This window comes from Elephas maximus, chromosome 3 (assembly GCF_024166365.1).
Source record: "Elephas maximus indicus isolate mEleMax1 chromosome 3, mEleMax1 primary haplotype, whole genome shotgun sequence".
NCBI classification, from domain to species: domain Eukaryota; kingdom Metazoa; phylum Chordata; class Mammalia; order Proboscidea; family Elephantidae; genus Elephas; species Elephas maximus.
Window position 1 is genome coordinate 2,965,125 of NC_064821.1, and position 16,694 is coordinate 2,981,818.

General features: G+C 41.8%; 2 protein-coding genes across 2 annotated transcripts in view; both read left to right on the forward strand.

Moving 5' to 3' along the window:
* LOC126071872 (zinc finger protein 420-like) overlaps positions 1 to 5,404 on the forward strand; it is a 33,263-nt gene extending 27,859 nt beyond the window's left edge. The window contains exon 4 of the mRNA XM_049876270.1: positions 319 to 5,404. Within this exon, the coding sequence (XP_049732227.1) occupies positions 319 to 1,924 (1,606 nt within the window). The 3' untranslated portion in view covers positions 1,925 to 5,404. The remainder of the gene's footprint in view (positions 1 to 318) is intronic.
* SF3A2 (splicing factor 3a subunit 2) overlaps positions 1 to 16,694 on the forward strand; it is a 113,307-nt gene that overhangs the window by 49,563 nt on the left and 47,050 nt on the right. The window lies entirely within an intron of this gene.

Below are 16,694 nucleotides of genomic sequence, written 5' to 3' on the forward strand. Positions count from 1 at the left end.
GTCTTAAGTTACAGGACATTTATGCTGTATGTTTGTGTGTATAAAACTAGCTCTAAAATTGTGTGTTCACATAATTTTCACAATACTGTATTTTCATAAATGTGAATGAGATCTTGAGTATTGGAAACATTTCACTTGTGTACATTTACCAGAAAGCCCCATTATTTAGAAATACTGACAGTAATGGACTTGACCTCTATGAGACGATTCAGCCTGTTCAACATGAGATAACTCAGGGCAGTAAACACACACATTTTCTGTGTACTGTACATGAAGTGATAAACTGAATTCTAACAGCATGCTGCCTGTTTTTGACAGAAGTCATACAAATGAGTGCCTCCATGAAAGTAAAGAAGGGAAAGAAGGTAATCAGTGTGGAAAACCTTTCAGCAAGATTCCATACCTTATCAGTCTCAAAAGAATTCCTGCTAGAGAAAATCCTTCTGAACACCGTCAATGTGGAAAAGCTCTCACGAATCCTTCCTCGTTTAAACATCATGTCACATCTCACGCTGGAAGCCATGCCTGTGAGTGTAAGGAGTGTGGAGTGGCCTGCAGTTGTTCCCCTTCCCTAGACACTCAAGTGACAACTCTTACTGGACAGAAAATTGATAAACGTAAGGAATGCGGCATGACCTGTAGTTGTTCCTCATCCCTCATTGCACATATACGAAGTCAAGGTAGAGAGAGGCCTCATGAATGTAAGGAATTTGGGAAAGACTTTGGTCAGTTCTCAGCTCTCATTGAAAATAAAAAAATGCAAAGTGAAAAGCATCCTTATGATGGTAAGGAATATGGAAACACCTTTAGTTCTTCCTCATCCCTCAGTAAATATATTCACAGTGGAGTGAGGCCTTATGAATGTAAGGAATGTGGGAAAGCATTTAGTAAGTCCTCAAAGCTGACTAGCCATATAAGGACTCACAGTGGAGAGCGGCCTCATGAATGTAAGGAATGTGGGAAAGCCTTTAGTTGTGCTTCATCCCTCACTAGACATATAAGAACTCACAGTGGGGAGAGGCCTTATAAATGTAAGGAGTGTGGGAAAGCCTGTAGCCAGTCCTCACACCTAATCAACCATATAAGAACTCACAGTGGAGAGAGGCCTTATGAATGTAAGGAATGTGGGAAAGCATTTAGGTGGTCCTCACACCTCACTACACATATAAGAACTCACACTGGAGAGAGGCCTTACGAATGTAAGGAATGTGGGAAAGCCTTTAGGCGAGCCTCAAACCTAATGAATCACATAAGAACTCACAGTGGAGAGCAGCCTTATGATTGTAAGGAATGTGGGAAATCTTTTTCTGATTCTTCAAGCCTCACTACACATTTAAGAACTCATAGTGGAGAGAGGCCCTATAAATGTAAAGAATGTGGAAAAGCCTTTCGGCAGTCCTCACACCTAATCAACCATATGAGAATTCACAGTGGAGAGAGACCTTATGAATGTAAGGAATGTGGGAAAGCCTTTAGTCAGTCCTCACACCTGATCAACCATGTAAGAACTCACAGAGGAGAGAGGCCTTATGAATGTAAGGAATGTGGGAAAGCGTTCAGCCGCTACTCAAACCTGACCAACCATATAAGAGCTCACAATGGAGAGCGCCCTTATGAATGTAAGGAATGTGGGAAAGCCTTTAGCCGTTTCTCAAACCTCATCAACCACATAAGAGCTCACAGTGGAGACCGGCCTTACACGTGTAAGGAATGCGGGAAAGCCTTTAGCCAGTCCTCACATCTGATCAACCATATAAGAACTCACAGTGAAGAGTGGCCTTACAGATGTAAGGAATGTGGAAAAGCATTTAGCCAGGCCTCATCTCTCACTCAACATGTAAGAACTCACAGTGGAGAGAGACCTAGGAATGTAAGGAATGAGGGAACATCTTCGGTTCTCTCTCTGCCATTGGAAAATACGTGAGAAGGTACACTGATGAGGAATAATACAGTGGATAACACATGACACATCCTATGAATGTAAAAGAAAGGGAAACCTTCAGTGTCCATCCTTCCTCCGGGCTTATGTGATACTTTACACACTGGAGACACTCTGCAACTGTAAGCAAACTACGTCTTCAGTTGTCATGCATGACTTTGGAGAATAATCAAAATGTTACTTTGGTGCAGAAAAAAATTTTTTTACTTTGGTTCCGTTACAGAAAACGTGTCTGTTACAAAATCTTGGTGTCACACTGTGAGGTTTTTTTGGTTGTTTTTTTAAATCAACTGTTTTTAGTTTTTGTTTATAATTTTTTTCCACATAAAGCAGTATGTTCTCATTGTAGAAAATTTGGTTTTAAAAGAAAATTACAAGGAAAAGCAAAAATCACTTAAAATTTCACCACTCTTGTTATTTTAGGTATTTTGTTTTAGCCTTCCTTGTATGCGAAGCAGTGTTTTCTTAAAGAATCTGGATTATACTCTGTGTTTAGTGTTGAACTTTTTTCCATTGCTTTTCTTAATTATTCTCCACAACTATAATGATCCCTAGTTTATTAATGAGGAAACTGTATGGAAAATTTTTTCAAAATAGTGTCCCTCTGAGATGGTGCTGTGAGAAGTGGGATTTTCATTGAAGGAGGGGTCCCACTGGGGATACATAGAGTTGGTGGACCCGCACAGATCCACAGCCTGGCCTAATGCAGTGGAGCATCTGTCCAGCAGAGGCACAGAACCTGTATTTTAAAACAGTCCTGCTTCTGGTAATTTTGTGTTTCAAGGAGCGTGCACTAGGCCAGGGGTTGAGGCTGCAGCTGCTGAAGTGGGCTGTACTGGTGACTGCTGCTCCACCTGGGTGCACAGCTGCTGCAGGGCCTGGAGGTTTATACAGAGCTCCTCTGCCCCACAGTGCAGTGGGATCTTCCTCCTTGATTTCTCGTGTAAAGGGCTGGGGAAATGGTGACCACAGGTAGCAAAAGCCTTCAAATAGGCCTCATGTTGACCCAGCAGTTCTCCTTTCAGAATCATTTCTTGGAAATCCTTGGGTACCATAATGGTGTACCTTGATAGTTGTGCTACATTGTAAAAATAGGGAGGGGAAATGGTGTCAGTGTCCAACAGGAACAGAGTTTTTAGATAAATGCCTGGCCACATGTCACAGTGTTGTACTGACACTAAATGAATTTCTGCAGAAAAATTTAGTCCATAGGAGGAGAAGCAATTGTAGCTTAATGTGTGATAGGCCAGATATAAAATATGTACATAATGATGCAGTTTTATTAAAAAAATTTGTGTGTACAGACAAATTAGCCTGTAGCGATCTGTCCCAAAGGCAAGACTAAGTGATTTCTGTACTCGATTTGCTTCTGCCTAACTTGAAAATTGTTTGCTGTCATCCTTCATTACTTTTACGTTTTTCTATATTTAAAAGTATTAATTTGCTTTTGGAATGGACAGTAGTATGTTTTCACAAATGTATCAAGTCATATAACCAGTACCACAATGCAAATACAAAATAGTTCTCTTTTCCTCCACAGAATTCCATCATGCTGCCATTTTTCAGTCATGAATCCCTGGCACCTGCCCATGTACATATGTACATATCATGCTGTATGGAGTTTTTAGATTCTGTCTCCTGTCATTTAGTATAATGAAATTGAGATTCTTTCATGCAGACGGATGTATATATACATTCTGATAGTTTATTCCTTTTTATTGCTGTGTAGTATGTTGTATAGATATTCCACAGTTTGTGTATTCATCAGGTTAAGAATATTTGAATGTCCAGTTTTTCGTTCTTTGTCTTTTTAAATAAAACTGCTATAAGCATCATGCACAACGTTTTAAGTGGACGTAAAGCTTTCATTTTTCTCATCTATATCCCTATGAGTGGGATTGTTATGTCATGATAGATGTATGATTACCTTCATAAGAAACTTCCAGCCTGTTTCTCAAAGGGGCTGTGCCGTTTTATATTGCACCAAAAGCCTATAATCCCAGTTGCTGCTAGGATTTGGAGAGGCAGATGTGTTTGCCTCTGGCTTTAGGGGAGGGATTTGGATTGGCAGCTCACCAGACAGACATCCCCGCATTTGTGAGGACAGCATGTTGATGTATCACCTGGATTAGTCCTCAGGTCCGAGTGTATGGAGCTCAGGCTGTGCCACTCCTGCCCGAAGAGAAAGCTGGAGGAAACCTGCAGTGTCAGAATGCTGTGGCTGCAGGAATCCTCCACTGGACAGTCCACACAGAGCAAAGTAGGGACAAAGATGCCCTCTCCAGGAGCCTGGCAGGTGATCTCACAGGAACCAGGAATGAAAGCCCCTTCTTCCTGCAATGTCCTTCATTGTCCTGCATACACTGATGACAGGCAAAGAGAAAAGGTCCAGCTCCATTATCACAGATGAGACAAAAACGGGATACTGCAGCAGAAGCAATAAATTGATAACCAGTACTATGGTTAAAGTGTGGCTTTTGTTGGTTTTCCGTCAGTGATAAACCACCTCCTAGCAATGCCAAAGCTTAGGTCTTGGTGCCCCAACCTCTTTCTCTCGCAGTAGGACCTTAGTGTCTGCCTCTGTGCCTGTTGGCCTCTCCTACCAACTCTGTCTTCTGACACCAACCTACTGAAAATGCAGCTCTTCAGACTAACCAGCCAAAGCAATGTCTGCTCTAACAAGTGAAAGGGCACAGCTCTAGCATGCCAAGTGTGCCCAAGATTGTAGACAGCAGCCAAAATTTGGGGGCCTCCTGGGGTTACCCAGACTTGCAATCAACTGGCTAAAATTTGATTGTTTCCACTACCACCTTGGGTTCAATAATTTGCTAGAATGATGCAGAACCTAGGAAGTGATCTACTTAGAGTTTTAAAATAGTAAACGGGATATAAATCAGGACCAGCATTTAAAGCAGAGCAACACATGCTGAGGTTTGGCAGGGTGTCAAATGTGGAGTTCTCACATCTCAAGCATAGCTTGCTCCTTCCCTCCTACCATGCATCTATGTCTACCACCAGCCAGGAAGTTCAGTGGAACTACAGTGTCTAGTGTGTCATGTAGACATGACTGAATCATTGGTCATATGTTTGAACTCAGTCTTCAGCTGAGTCCCCTTTCTGGAGTTCAGGTATAGGTAGTGATGATACCACACGGTGGGTCTTTTAAGCCCCACACCTTGAATCATCCCTTAAGATATGCTATAAAGTGTGCACTGGCGTCCTCTCTAAAGAGACATTCCAACCCTTCAGGAAGTTATTTGTTTATAGTAATTTTTCACCACACAGGACTGCTTTTATCTTCCCCTTTATTAAGAAGAAAGATATTGGTTATTATGCATCATTAAAAACCAGTTGTTAGCACACCAGCAAGGCTGGCATTAATCCAAAAAACACAAAATAATAAATGTTGGAGAGGCTGCGGAGAGATTGGAACTCTCATACACTGCTGGTGGGAATGTAAAATGGTACAACCACTTTGGAAATCTATCTGGCATTATCTTAAACAGTTAGAAATAGAACTACCATACAACCCAGAAATCCCACTCCTAGGAATATACCCTAGAGATACAAGAGCCTTCATACAAACAGATATATGCACACCCATGTTTATTGCAGCTCTGTTTACAATAGCAAAAAGCTGGAAGCAACCAAGGTGTCCATCAACGGATGAATGGGTAAATAAATTGTGGTATATTCACACAATGGAATACTACGCATCGATAAATAACAGTGACGAATCTCTGAAACATTTCATAACATGGAGGAACCTGGAAGGCATTATGCTGAGCGAAATGAGTCAGAGGCAAAAGGACAAATATTGTATAAGACCACTATTATAAGATCTTGAGAAATAGTAAACCTGAGAAGAACACATACTTTTGTGGTTACGAGGGGGGGAGGGAGGGAGGGTGGGAGAGGGTTTTTTATAAAAAAAAAAAAAAAACAGTTGTTAGGAGGATATCATGTTTGTTAGTGGGTTAGTTAACACAAGGGGAACCGTCAATGAAATGTGAACAAATGACCACAACGATGGACTCAAACATACCAAACTCCATGAATCTTAAGTTGCAGGAATTCCAACGCTTTCTTCCCTTATGCAAAAGGTCACCATGAGTCAGCCAACTTGACTGCAATTAACAGCAACATGTATGAGGCAGTGTTTTACATAAACTAACTCAATTAACATTAACACCATTGTCTTAGGCTGGGTTCTCTAGAGAAGCAAAACCAGTACCATATAAATATATAAAGAGAGCAAATACGAAGGTTTTTACCAGCTTCTGCAGTCTGAAATTGCTCGAACGTGAAATCAGGATGCATTGGTAATTACTGGAGACAGGAATGCGAAAATTGGAAACGATGAAGAAGGATCAGTAGTTGGAAAACATGGCCTTGGTGATATAAATGATGCTGGAGATCACATCATAGAATTTTGCAAGACCAACGACTTCATTGCAAATACCTTTTTTCAACAATGTAAACAGCAACTATACACGTGGACCTCGCCAGATGAAATACACAGGAATCAAATTGGCTAAATCTGAGGAGACAATAGAAAAGCTCAATATCATCAGTCAGAACAAGGCCAGGTGCCAGCTGTGGAACAGATTGTCAATTGCTCATACGTGCATTTAAGTGGAAACTGAAGAAAATTAGAACAAGTACACAAGAGCCAAAACACAATCTTGAATATATCCCACTTGAATTTAGAGACCGTCTCAAGAATAGATTTGACACATTGACACTAATGACCAAAGACCAGATGAGTTTTTTAATGACATCAAGAACATCATAATGAAGAAAGGAAAGAAAGAAAAGACCAAAATGTATGTCAGAAGAGACTCTCAAACTTGCTCTTGAATGTCAAGCAGCTAAAGCAAAAGGAAGACCTGATGAAGTAAAGGAACTAAACAGAAGATTTCAAAGGGCAGCTCAAGAAGACAAACTATTATAATGACAAGTGCAAAGAGCTGGAGATAGAAAACCAAAAGGGAAGAACACGCTCCGTGTTTCTCAAGTGGAAAGAACTGAAGAAAAAATTCAAGCCTTGAGTTGCAATAGTGAAGGATTCTATGGGGAAAATGTTAAGCCATGCAGGACGCATCAAAAGAAGATGGAAGGAATACACAGTCATTATACCAAAAAGAATTGGTCGACGTTCAGCCATTTCAAGACATAGCATATGGTCAGGAACCAGTGGTACTGAAGGAAGAAGTCCAAGCTGTACTGAAGGCATTGATGAAAAATAAAGCTTCAGGAATTGATGGGATATCAACTGAGATGTTTCAACAAACAGATGCTACACTGGAAGTGCTCACTTGTCTATGCCAAGAAATTTGGAAGACAGCTACCTAGCAACCAACTGGAAGAGATCTATATTCCTATTCCCAAGAAAGGTGATCCAACCAAATGCAGAAGTTATCAAACAATATCAGTATCACACAAAAGCAAAATTTTGCTGGAGATCATTCAAAAAAGTGGCTGCAGCAGTATTTGACAGGGAACTGCCAGAAATTCAGGCCGGATTCAGAAGAGGTCGAGGAACCAGGTATCATTGCTGATGTCAGATGGATCCTGGCTGAAAGCAGAGAATACCAAAATGATGTTTGCCTGTGTTTTATTGGCTATGCAAAGGCATTCAGCTATGAGGATCATAAAAAATTACAAATAACAGTGCAAAGAATGGGAATTTCAGAACACTTTATTTTGTTCATGAGAAGCCTATCCATAGGTCAACAGGCAGCTGTTTGAACAGAACAAGGGGATGATGTGTGGTTTAAAGTAAGGAAATGTGTGCATCAGAGGTGTATCCTTTCATCATACCCACTCAATCTGTATGCTGAACAAATAATCAGAGAAGCTGGACTATATGAAGAACGGGGCATCAGGATTGGAGAAAGACTCACTAACAGTCTTCATTCTGCAGATGACACAACCTTGCTTGCTGAAAGTGGAGAGGACTTGAAGCACTTACAGATGAAAATTAAAAAACACAGCCTTCAGAATGTATTACACCTCAACATAAAAGAAAAATCCTCACAACGGGACCAGTAAGCAACACCATGATAAACAGAAGTTGTCAAGGATTTCATTTTACTTGGATCCACAATCATCACCCATGGAAACAGCAGTCAAGAAATGAAATGACGCATTGCATTGGGCAAATCTGCTGCTAAGGGTCTGTTTAAAGTGTGGAAAAGCAAAGGTGTCACCTTGAAGACTAAGGTGCACCTGACCCAAACCATGGTATTTTCAATCGCATCATATCCATGTGAAGCTGGACGATGAATAAGGAAAACTACGGAAGAACTGATGTTTTTGAATTGTTTTGGTGAAGAATATTGAATATACCATGGACTACCAAAAGAATGAACAAATCTGTCTTGGAAGAAGTGCAACCAGAATGCTCCTTGGAAACAGGATAGCAAGACTTCATCTCGCATACTTTGGACATGTTGTCAGGAGGGATCAGTCCCTGGAGAAGAACATCATGCTTGGTAAAATACAGGGTAAGTGGAAAAAAGGAAGACCCTCAATGAGATGGATTGACACAGTGGCTGCAACAATGCATTCAAGCATAACGATTGTGAGGATGGTTCAGGACCGGGCAGTGTTTCATTCTGTGGTACACAGTGTCACTGTGAGTCAGAACCGACTCCACAGCACCTAACAACAACAGATTTATATCAAGGAAATGGCTCAGGCAGCTGTAGAGGCTGCAGTGTCCCAAGTCTGTGGATAAGGAAAGAGGCTTCTGATTCACGGAGCCGCAGGGGCTGACAAACCCAGGATCAGTAGGCCAGAGAGCAAGGCTGTTGCTCACTGGCTGTGAAGATCGACGGATCCCAAGATTGGCAGGCAAGACTGCAGGCAAGCTGCTAGCTCCAGTCCCAGCAACTGGAGGTGGGACAAACAGGAGCCAGCTGCAGGATCCAGAACAAACAAAGCCCTGGCAAGTAGAGAATGAAGAGCATGGTGGTGGAGGGTGAAGAGATGAAGGCTGAGGAGGGCAGTGAATCATCAAAGGCTCTGCCCCCACCTGTACCGACTCACACCAGATCCCATCATGGCGGTGAACACATCAAATCTCAACAGGGATGATCACAACATTATACGACTGCCAAAACACTGAGAATCATGGCCCAGCCGAGTCAACACACAATCTTAACCATCACAACAATTAATTCTCAGCTATCTCTATAAGGGAGATACTTCTTGTGGGACTTTATTTTAAAGAGAGATGCTCAAGTTTAAATGGATAAGCTCATTTAGTTTATTGCAAAGTAGCCATACCACGAGGCACACAGGTAAGTCCACAAGACATGAATTTAGGACAAAAGAATGGGGATGATGAAACATGAGTTCATTCGTTAGTCCTAATCTTTAGATTTCAGGCATTTAGCTTTTTAATGAGTGGTGTGAGGGAGGCTTGAACACAGTTATGCTCAGCAGAGGTCTGTTGTAGCTGGGGTCCAGGTCAGCAGCTACAAGCACAGTCTCAGTTTTTGTTTCTGATTTGGTTTCAGTCTTCTGAGAAGTTAGAAGAGTTGTTCTGCATCGTATCTTTGCTCGTGTGGTCTCAAGTCCAGGGTTTACATAAGATTTTCTTCTTTGGAGTTGCACCGTAACGGCCAAAGGATGTTAATGTCTAACAAAGACTAGCCTGTTACATCTTTTCTTCAAGGTGAGAAATTAGGGAGGTTGCGTGGGGTTTAGCTATGTTACATTTTATCACGGCATGCTGGTGCAAGGCCATCTTAGATTGTTTTACATCTATTTTACCTAAATACACATATGTGGTTGAGAGCATTAGTGAAGTATGCATAACACTTTCGTTGTCTCATTTTATAATTAGTTCCTAGAGATTTCCTAGTGAGTAAGTGACAACAAAATCAGGATTAAAACCTAGAATGGACCATTGCTCTCATCTGAGTGCAAATTTTTGAGCATCCCCCAAGTGCCTAGAGCTCCACTCTCTAGGTGTAAAATGACCAAAAGTCCTATCTTTGGCCTCATGACTAGAGATGGTGAACAAATTAGTGGTGCAAGTAGTTAAATGCTGAACTAGTAACCAAAAGGTTGTTAGTTCAAATCCACTTTGAGGTGCCTCAGAAGTAAGGCCTGGCAATCTTCCAAAAATTCATAACCTTGAAAACCCTATGGAGTGCAGTTTTACTCTGCACACACGGGATCGCCGGAGTTGGTACAGACTACACCTCAGCTAACAACGGGATGGAAAAACGGACTGGGGAAATATCAGCCATCGCGCTAGGCCCCGCCACCAGCATCTGCTCCCGCCATAGGCAAGACTTTAGCTGTGGTCCCTGCCGCCATTCTGGCCTGGACTCGGCTCAACTGAGTCTTCCACGGAGGAAACTAGCAGCTCCTCACATCCCAACTGGAAGAAGAGGCATCCTCTGGTCTTCTCAAACGAGGAAGCACGCCCCCGGAAGTGCATGTGCGCGTCGGGACGTGCGCTCCTCAGCGGGAGGCCGCATAACTGCCCTTTGCAACAGCGTCTGAGGTAAATTTTCGCCCATTTCGGCATCCCGCTTGTCGGTGCGGGAGCGGAGGCTCTGAAGAGGCAGGTGAGGGTCAAAGGGTGCGTCCCCAGCCCGGCGGCGGCGCGCAGTCTCGGCCGTTCCTTCCTCCCGCGGCCGCTCCGAGAGCCCGGCCGCCTCAACCCACGCCAGTGGGGCTGCCGGCGCAGAGGTGGCGGGGAGACTCTGTCCCTTACGGAGGAGGCAGACGGAAGTGGGGTCAGGGTGCATTCGGTGGTCCTCTTCATCTGCTGTACTCTACACTTTAACAGTACCCAAACCACCGTTTGTGTCCTTTTTCCAGGAAGAATATCCTCTTTGTCGTTCGGGTCCCGGAGACCCCCGCCCGACGGTCGTCATCTTCTTACAGACCTGGCGAATCTGGCAAGTTGCAGTGACCTCTCCGCGGAATTGCTTTTGGTGTGGGTATCAGTTATTAAAGTTTCATAAGTTATATTCAGGTGAAAAGATAAAGATATTCAGGTTATTGGGGAGCACGTTTATCTAATATAAATTAAGTGCATGAGAATTGTAAAGAAAAAAATATTTTGTCATGCAAAAATAGAGACTCCTCCTCCCACTTTGTTAGAGCATTTACTTTAGAAATCTTATGATTTAAAAATTTTTCCTCGTCTTTTCTGAGAAATCCTCTTCAAAGGATAAACTTCTTGCTAGTTTTACAATCCAGGAATGTTTCCTCAAGAATTTCAGAGCCTTCAAAATGTAATAAATAAGGAATACAACTTTCTGTCTCAGTTTCTTTGGAAGGTTAAGAGCCTAACTTGGGTGGGCTCCAAGCTGTAATACTCCCACTTCTCATAAAGATATGAGAAGATTATTTCTCCTCAATTGAGAGGACAAGTTGAAGGTGTATGATGATGCAAAAATCAGGTATGAGACCCTGAATTTTAAGAAATCTCCCATATACTTAAGGATCTTTTAGAATAATAGCCAGATAGACAATCATCTCTTAGACCGGGTTCTCTAGAGAAGCAAAACCGGTGAAGCATATAGAGAGATTTATCTCAAGGAAATGGTTCATACGATTATAGAGACTGGCAAATCCCAAGCTTGTGGATCAGGCTTCAAACTGGAGGATTCTCCTGACTCACATAGCTTCAGGGGCTGACAAAGCCAAGATTGGCAAGTCCTACAGCAGTGTGCCCCCACGTGTCTGTCAGTGGAGGCTTCTGTGTTGCTATGATGCTGGAAGCTATGCCACCGGTATTCAGATACCAGCAGAGTCACCCATGGAGGACAGGTTTCAGCTGAGCTTCCAGACTAAGACAGACTAAGAAGAAGGACCCAGCAGTCTACTTCTGAAAAGCATTAGCCAGTGAAAACCTTAGGAATAGCAGCGAAACATTGTCTGATATAATGCTGGAAGATGAGCCCCCCAAGCTGGAAGGTACTCAAAAGATGACTGGGGAAGAGCTGCCTCCTCAAAGTAGAGTCCACCTTAATGACGTGGATGGAGTAAAGCTTTCGGGACCTTCATTTGCTGATGTGGCATGACTCAATGAGAAGAAACAGCTGCAAACATCCATTAATAATCGGAATCTGGAATGTACGAAGTACAAATCTAGGAAAATTGGAAATTGTCAAAAATGAAATGGAAAGCACAAACATCTATATCCTAGGCATTAGTGAGCTGAAATGTACAGGTCTTGGCCATTTTGAATGGGAGAGTCATATAGTCTACTATGCTGGGGATGACAACTCGAAGATGAATGGTGTTGTATTCATCGTGAGAAAGTTTCAAGATCTATCCTGAAGTACAACGCTGTCAGTGATAGGATAATATCCATACGCCTACAAGGAAGACCAGTTAATATGACTGTTACTCAAATTTACCCAGCAACCACTAGGGCCAAAGATGAAGAAATAGAAGATTTTTTTCAGCTGCTGCAGTCTGAAATTGATTGAACATGCAACCAAGATGCATTGATAATTACTTGCGACTTTAATGCGGAAGTTTGAAACAAAGAAGAAGGATCAGTAGTTGGAAAATATGGCCTTGGTGATAGAAACAATCCCGGCGATCGAATGATAGAATTTTGCAAGACCAACGACTTCTTCATTGCAAATACCTTCTTTCACCAACGTAAACGGTGACTATACACATGGACCTCACCAGATGGAACACACAGAAATCAAATTGACTACATTTGTGGAAAGAGAAGATGGAAAAGCTCAATATCATCAGTCAGAACAAGGCCAGGGGCTGACTGTGGAACAGACCATCAACTGCTTATATGCAAGTTCAAGAGAAACTGAAGAAAATCAGAGCAAGTCCACGAGAGCCAAAATATGAGCTTGAGTATATCCCACCTGAATTTAGAGACCAGTTCAAGAATAGATTTGACCCATTGAACACTAGTGACCAAAGACCAGACGAGTTGTGGAATGACATCAAGGACATCCATGAAGAAAGCAAGAGGTCACTGAAAAGACAGGAAAGAAAGAAAAGACCAAGATGGATGTCAGAGGAGACTCTGAAACTTGCTCTTGAGCATCAAGACGCTAAAGCAAAAGGAAGAATTGAAGAAGTAAAAGAACTGAACAGAAGATTTCAAAGGGCCTCTCAAGAAGACAAAGTAAAGTATTGTAATGACACATGCAAAGACCTGGAGATGGAAAACCAAAAGGGAAGAACACGCTCGGTGTTTCTCAAGCAGAAAGAACTGGAGAAAAAATTCAAGCCTCGAGTTGCAATAGGGAAGGATTCCATGGGGAAAATATTAAACGATGCAGGAAGCATCAAAAGAAGATGGAAGGAATACACAGAGTCATTATACCAAAAAGAATTAGTCGATATTCAAACATTTCAAGAGGTGGCACGTGATCAGGAACCAATGGTGCTGAAGGAAGAAGTCCAAGCTGCTTTGAAGGCATTGGCAAAAAGCAAGCCCCCAGAAATTGATGGAATATCATTTGAGATGTTTCAACAAACAGATGTAGCACTGGAGGTGCTCACTCATCTATGCCAAGAAATATGGAAGACAGCTTCCTGGCCAACTGACTGGAAGAGATCCATATTTATGCCTATTCCCAAGAAAGGTGATCCAACCGAATGTGCAAATTATAGAACAATATCATTAATATCACACACAAGCAAAATTTTGCTGAAGACCATTCAAAAGCGGCTGCAGCGGTATATCGACAGGGAACTGCCAGAAATTCAGGCTGGTTTCAGAAGAGGACGTGGAACCAGGGATATCATTGCTGATGTCAGATGGATCGTGGCTGAAAGCAGAGAATACCAGAAGGATGTTTACCTGTGTTTTATTGACTATGCAAAGGCATTCGACTGTGTGGATCATAACAAACTATCGATAACACTGTGAAGAATGGGAATTCCAGAACACTTAATTGTGCTCATGAGGAACCTTTACATAGATCAAGAGGCAGTTGTTCAGACAGAATAAAGGGATACTGATTGCTTAAAAGTCAGGAATGGTGTGCATCAGGGTTGTATTCTTTCACCATACCTATTTAATATGTATGCTGAGCAAATAATGCGAGAAGCTGGACTGTATGAAGAAGAATTGGGCATCAAGATTGGAAGAAGACTCATTAATAACCTGCGTTATGCAGATGACACAACCTTGCTGAAAGCAAAGAGGACCTGAAGCACTTACTAATGAAGATCAAAGACCACAGCGTTCAGTATGGATTACACCTGAACATAAAGAAAACAAAAATCCTCGCTATTGGACCAATGAGCAACATCATGGTAAACAGAGAAAAGATTGAAGTTGTCAAGGATTTCATTTTACTTGGATCCACAATCAACGGCCATGGAAGCGGCAGTCAAGAAATCAAAAGATGCATTGCATTGGGCAAATCTGCTGCAAAGGACCTCTTTAAAGTGTTGGAAAGCAAAGATGTCACCCTGCAGACTAAGGTGCGCCTGACCCAGGCCATGGTATTTTTAGTCACATCATATGCATGTGAAAGCTGGACAAGGAATAAGGAACACCGAAGAAGAGTTGACCCCTTTGAATTGTGGTGTTGGCGAAGAATATTGAATATACCATGGACTGCCAAAAGAACGAACAATTCTGTCTTGGAAGAAGTGCGGCCAGAATGCTCCTTAGAGGCAAGGATGGCGAAACTGCATCTTACATACTTTGGACAAGTTGTCAGGAGGGATCAGTCCCTGGAGAAGGACATCATGCTTGGCAGAGTGCAGGGTCAGTGGAAAAGAGGAAGACCCCCAACAAGGTGGATTGACACAGTGGCTGCAACAATGGGCTCAAGCATAACAATAACTGTGAGCATGGAACAGGACTGGGCAGTGTTTCATTCTGTGGTGTGTAGGGTTGCTATGAGTCAGAACCGACTCAATGGCACTGAACAACAATGACAACAACAGTATCCCACCATGCATCAGTCAGTTTGTTGTACTTTGGTGGCTTGCATGTTGCTGTGGTGGTGGAAACCATGCCACCAATATTTCAAACACCAGCAAATTCGTACATGGTAGACAGGTTTCAGCAGGGCTTCCAGACTAAGGCAGAATAGGTAGAAGGACGTGGTGGCCTTTTGTTGCTGTTGTTATGTGCCATCGAGTCAGTTCTGACTCATAATGATCCTATGTACAACAGAGTGAAACACTGCCCAGTCCTGAACCATCTTCGCAGGCCTCATTATGCTTGCTTGAGCCCATTGTTGCAGCCACTGGGTCAGTCCATCTCGTTGAAGGTTTTCCTCCTTTTCACTGACCCTCTACTTTCTCAAGCATGATGTCCTTCTCCAGGGACTGGACCCTCCTCATTACATGTCCAAAGTATGTGAGATTAAGGCTCACCATCCTTGCTTCTAAACAGCATTCTGGCTTTACTTCTTCCAAGACAGATTTGTTCATTCTTTTGGCAGTCCATGGTATGTTCAGTATTCTTCACCAACACCATAATTCAAAGGCATCAATTCTTCTTCAGTCTTTCTTATTCAGTGTCCAGCTTTCACGTGCATATGTGGATATTGGAAACACCATGACTTGGGTCAGGTGCACCTTGGTCCTTAAAGTGACATCTTTGCTTTTTAATATTCTAAAGAGACTTTTTGCAACAATGCGATGTGATGTTTGATTTCTTGGACTCCTGTTCCCATGGGTGTTGATTGTGGATCCAAGTAAAATGAAAACCTTGACAATTTCAATCTTCTCTCCATTTTTCATGATGTTGCTTATTGGTCCAGTTGCGAGGGTTTTTGTTTTCTTTATGTTGAGATGTAATCCGTACTGAAGGCTGTGGTTTTGATCTATGTCAGTAAGTACTTCAAGTCCTCTTCACTTTCAGCAATCAAGGTTGTGTCATCTGTGTAACACAGGTTGTTAATGAGTCTTCCTCCAATTCTGATATTACGTTCTTCTTCATAAAGTACTGCTTCTTGAATTATTTGCTCAGCATACAGATTGAATAAGAATGATGAAGTACAATTTTTCTTAGTATTCAGTTTTGACCCTTTTTTTTTTTTTTCAGTTGGGTCTGTTGTGATATTGCCCACTTCATTTCTTATTTGGGTTACTTCCTCCCCTGTTTTTCTTTTGTCAGTTTGGCCAGTCATTTTTCAATGTTGCTGATCTTTTCAAAGAACCAACTTTTTGTCTTATTTTTTTCTATTTTTTGTTTCGTTTATTTCTGCCCTAATCTTTATTATTTCCTTTCCTCTGGTGCCTGAGGGCTTCTTTTGCTGCTGTATTTCTACCTTTTTGAGCTGTAGGGTTAATCTCTTAATTTTGGAACTTCTTTTTAGGATGTGTGTATTTATTGCCATAATTGACCTCTAAGCACTGCTTTTCGTGTGTCAGAAAGGTTCTGTTAAGATGTATTTTCATTCTCACTTAATTCTATGAATTTCCTTATTCTGTTCTTGATTTCTTCTATAACCCAGTAGTTTTTAAGCAAGGTGTTGTGCCATGTATTTGATTTTTTTTCTCCTTGCTGTTTCTGTTATTGATTTTTACTTTTATGGTATTATGGTCAGGAAATATGCCTTACAGAAGCGAAGCTAGATAACTGGGAGCTCCTATTAATCCAAACACTCATGCTCATCAAAAGACTTCACCAAAAGATTAAAAAGACAACATGCAGACTGGGGAAAAAAATTGGCTATGACATATCCAATAAGGGTCTAATCTGTAAAATCTACAAGATACTGCAACATCTCAACAACAAAAGGACAAATAATCCAATTAAAAATGGTCAAAG